This window comes from Bombus flavifrons, unplaced genomic scaffold, assembly GCF_040668555.2.
Source record: "Bombus flavifrons isolate JBK064 unplaced genomic scaffold, iyBomFlav1_principal scaffold0448, whole genome shotgun sequence".
Taxonomy (NCBI): domain Eukaryota; kingdom Metazoa; phylum Arthropoda; class Insecta; order Hymenoptera; family Apidae; genus Bombus; species Bombus flavifrons.
Genome location: NW_027185192.1, coordinates 1 through 4,117, shown reverse-complemented (window position 1 = coordinate 4,117; position 4,117 = coordinate 1). Strand labels below are relative to the sequence as shown.

Genomic DNA, 4,117 nt, shown 5'->3' with positions numbered 1-4,117 from the left:
TAATACAACAGCTCATACAAATAAAGGCATTCGATCAAATGTAATTCCAGTAGATCGTATATTAATTACAGTAGTGATAAAATTTACGGCTCCTAAAATCGATGAAATACCTGCAAGATGTAATGAAAAAATAGCTAAATCTACAGATGCACCACCATGTGCAATAACTGAAGATAAAGGAGGGTATACTGTTCAACCTGTTCCAGCCCCGTTTTCTACTATGCTTCTAACTAATAATAATGTTAATGAAGGAGGTAATAATCAAAATCTTATATTGTTTATTCGAGGAAAAGCTATATCTGGGGCACCTAGTATTAGTGGAACTAATCAATTACCAAATCCTCCAATTATAATAGGTATAACTATAAAAAAAATTATTACAAAAGCATGTGCTGTTACAATTACATTATAAATTTGATCATCTCCAATTAGAGCTCCAGGATGACCTAACTCGGCTCGAATTAAAATACTAAGAGAGGTACCTACTATACCAGCTCAAGCTCCGAAAATAAAATATAAAGTTCCAATGTCTTTATGATTTGTGGAAAATAACCATTGTTGCGATTAAATGGCTGAAATTAGGCGATAGACTGTAAATCTATTTATAAGAATTAATTCTTTTTAATCAATTTTGATAAATAGATGGTTGGTATTTCTATAATATATAATTCATTAATGATAAAAGTTATAGAATTATGTAATTTATTATTTAAGCTTTATAGTCAATAATGATATTAGACTGCAATTCTAAAGGAGTAATTAATTTTTACTATAGCTTAGTAAATTTTAGGTTTAAATTTTTTAATTTTAAAGCCTAGAAGATTTAACTTATATTTATAGTTTTGAAGACTATTAGTTTATTTAACTTAAAGCCTTCTTATAAATATAAATACTATATAAATAAATAAATGATTGATACTAATACTAGTCTACATGTAGAGATAAAGGAAAAAAATAATATGCATTTGAATGAAAAATTATTAATTGATATATTAAATTTTCAGTTGTTTTCATAATAATTTAATATAAAGGCTGCAAAACATAGTCGCAAATAAAAAAACAAAGTAATTAATGTTATTACAGTTATAATTGTTATTAGAATATATTGATTATTAAAAATTAATGAATTGATAGCTAGTCATTTTGGTAAAAATCCAATAAATGGAGGTAATCCTCCTAAAGATAGTAAATTTAAAAATAATATAAATTTTAGTGTTTTAGATGTGAAAAATGAATTAAATAATTGATTAATATGATATATTTTAAAATTATTGAATATGAATACTAAACTGAATGATAAAAATGTGTAAAAATAAAAATAAATTATTCATATAGATTCACTTCTTTGTATTGTTGCTAGTATTCATCCTAAATGATTAATTGATGAAAATGCTATTAATTTTTTTAATGATGTTTGATTTAATCCTCCTAGTGACCCAGTTACTGTTGATATAATAACTACGAAAGTAATTAAATTATTTTGTAAATTATATGAAATTAATATTAAAGGTGCAATTTTTTGTCATGTTATTAACAATAATGCATTTATTCATGATAATCCTTCTATTACATTTGGAAATCAAAAATGGAATGGAGCTGCTCCACTTTTTAATAATAATGAAGAAGAAATGATTATATTAAGGTATATATTATTATATTGAATTAATGGGAAATTATTTAGATATATTATAATAATGGCGAATAATAATACAGCTGATGCTATTGCTTGAGTTAAAAAATACTTTAAAGAGGCTTCTGTTGATATCAATCTATTATCTCTTATTAGGGGGATAAAAGATAACAAATTAATTTCTAGCCCTATTCAAGCACTTAATCAAGAATTAGATGAAACTGTAATTATAGTTCCTGTTATTAAAATAAAAAAGAATATAATTTTACTAGAATTATTAAAAATTAAAAAGAAAAGGATTATAACCTTTATAAATGGGGTATGAACCCAGTAGCTTAATTAGCTTATCTTTTTATATTTTGGTGTATGACGCACAAAAGTTTTTGATACTTTTAGAAATAGTTTAATTCTATTAAATATAAAGTACGTACTAAATATTATATATATATATATATTTACTATTAATGAATGTAATCTATTACATAATTTACCCTATCAAGGTAACCCTTTTAATCAGGCAATTCATTAAATTTCAAAAAGATTGATTTTCATGTAATTTTATTGAATGAGAAATGATCTTTTTGAAAACTATAAGTATTTTTTCTTGTGGTTTAAAGCTCCAATTTTTTTTTTTTTTTCTATTATTTGTTTATACATTTAATCGCAAAATAATTGTTAATGTTTGTTTTTTATTAAATAATTAAATAAAGTGTACTTAATATTTAATATAAATTAGGTATTAGATAATTATTAATTCCAATATAGCCATTTCTGAGAGCTAAAAGAACAACTTTAATATAGATATATAGATGAATATAAAAAAGTTAATTTTTATTATTTATTTATATAAATTTCGAACATTATATTATCTTATATATTAATAAATGTTTAATATCTTCGTATAGATTTACGAATCCAAAATTTTTTTTTGCATAATTAATAGATATATATTAATTAATTAAATATTTATATATATATAGATATCTATTAATCTAACTTAGTATAGAATCAATTATCGTGAAATAAATTATTGTAAAAATTAAATAACTATTATTATTTAACTTATATAAAAAAAGTAAATAATAATAATTATTTAATTTATATAAAAAATAATAACAATTATTTAATTTATATAAAAAAAAAAAAAAAACCCTGTAATTTGATTTATTTATTAAATTACTTTATTTTTATAAATATATAAAAAATTTAATTGTTTAGTAAATTATTATTGATTAATAGTTTTTATTTTTTATTTATTTATATTAAATTATTATTTCTTATTTTTTTTTATTAAATATTTGTTATTTATGTTATTTATATTAATTTAATAAATAAATCAAATTTATTTATTTTTGTTGTTGTAAACGAAAAAACTTTTTAATTTATTATAATTAACTTTTTAAATTAGGAGGGAAAAAGGTAAATTAAGTAGGGGCTTACTTACCTGCTAGGAGGAACTACTATTGAATTTTATTATAAATATATATATTACTATTATTTTATTAACTAATAATTATTAATAAATAGTGTTTTATTAAATATAATTTTATTTAATAATTATATTATTTTTGTTGTTGTAAACGAAAAAACTTTTTAATTTATTATAATTAACTTTTTAAATTAGGAGGGAAAAAGGTAAATTAAGTAGGGGCTTACTTACCTGCTAGGAGGAACTACTATTGAATTTTATTATAAATATATATATTACTATTATTTTATTAACTAATAATTATTAATAAATAGTGTTTTATTAAATATAATTTTATTTAATAATTATATTATTTTTGTTGTTGTAAACGAAAAAACTTTTTAATTTATTATAATTAACTTTTTAAATTAGGAGGGAAAAAGGTAAATTAAGTAGGGGCTTACTTACCTGCTAGGAGGAACTACTATTGAATTTTATTATAAATATATATATTACTATTATTTTATTAACTAATAATTATTAATAAATAGTGTTTTATTAAATATAATTTTATTTAATAATTATATTATTTTTGTTGTTGTAAACGAAAAAACTTTTTAATTTATTATAATTAACTTTTTAAATTAGGAGGGAAAAAGGTAAATTAAGTAGGGGCTTACTTACCTGCTAGGAGGAACTACTATTGAATTTTATTATAAATATATATATTACTATTATTTTATTAACTAATAATTATTAATAAATAGTGTTTTATTAAATATAATTTTATTTAATAATTATATTATTTTTGTTGTTGTAAACGAAAAAACTTTTTAATTTATTATAATTAACTTTTTAAATTAGGAGGGAAAAAGGTAAATTAAGTAGGGGCTTACTTATCTGCTAGGAGGAACTACTATTGAGTTTTATTTATATATATATTATATTATACTTTATAATTAATTAATAATTTTTCATAAATAGTATTTTAATTAATAAAATTTTATTTTATATAAATTTTTATTTAAATTATTAAAGTTTTATTTTGGCTTAAAATTTTATTATTGATTTATTTTATA

The 4,117-nt window shown here is 19.3% G+C and overlaps 1 protein-coding gene across 1 annotated transcript; it reads right to left on the bottom strand.

Moving 5' to 3' along the window:
• Positions 1 to 1,000: 1,000 nt before the first annotated feature.
• On the bottom strand, positions 1,001 to 1,936 carry LOC138189562 (NADH-ubiquinone oxidoreductase chain 2-like; the record flags this gene model as incomplete). Its single annotated transcript, XM_069131574.1, is given in 1 exon segment — positions 1,001 to 1,936. A coding segment is annotated over 1 exon segment (936 nt), but the record flags the coding sequence as incomplete, so codon positions are not given.
• Between the last annotated feature and the right edge of the window lie 2,181 nt (positions 1,937 to 4,117).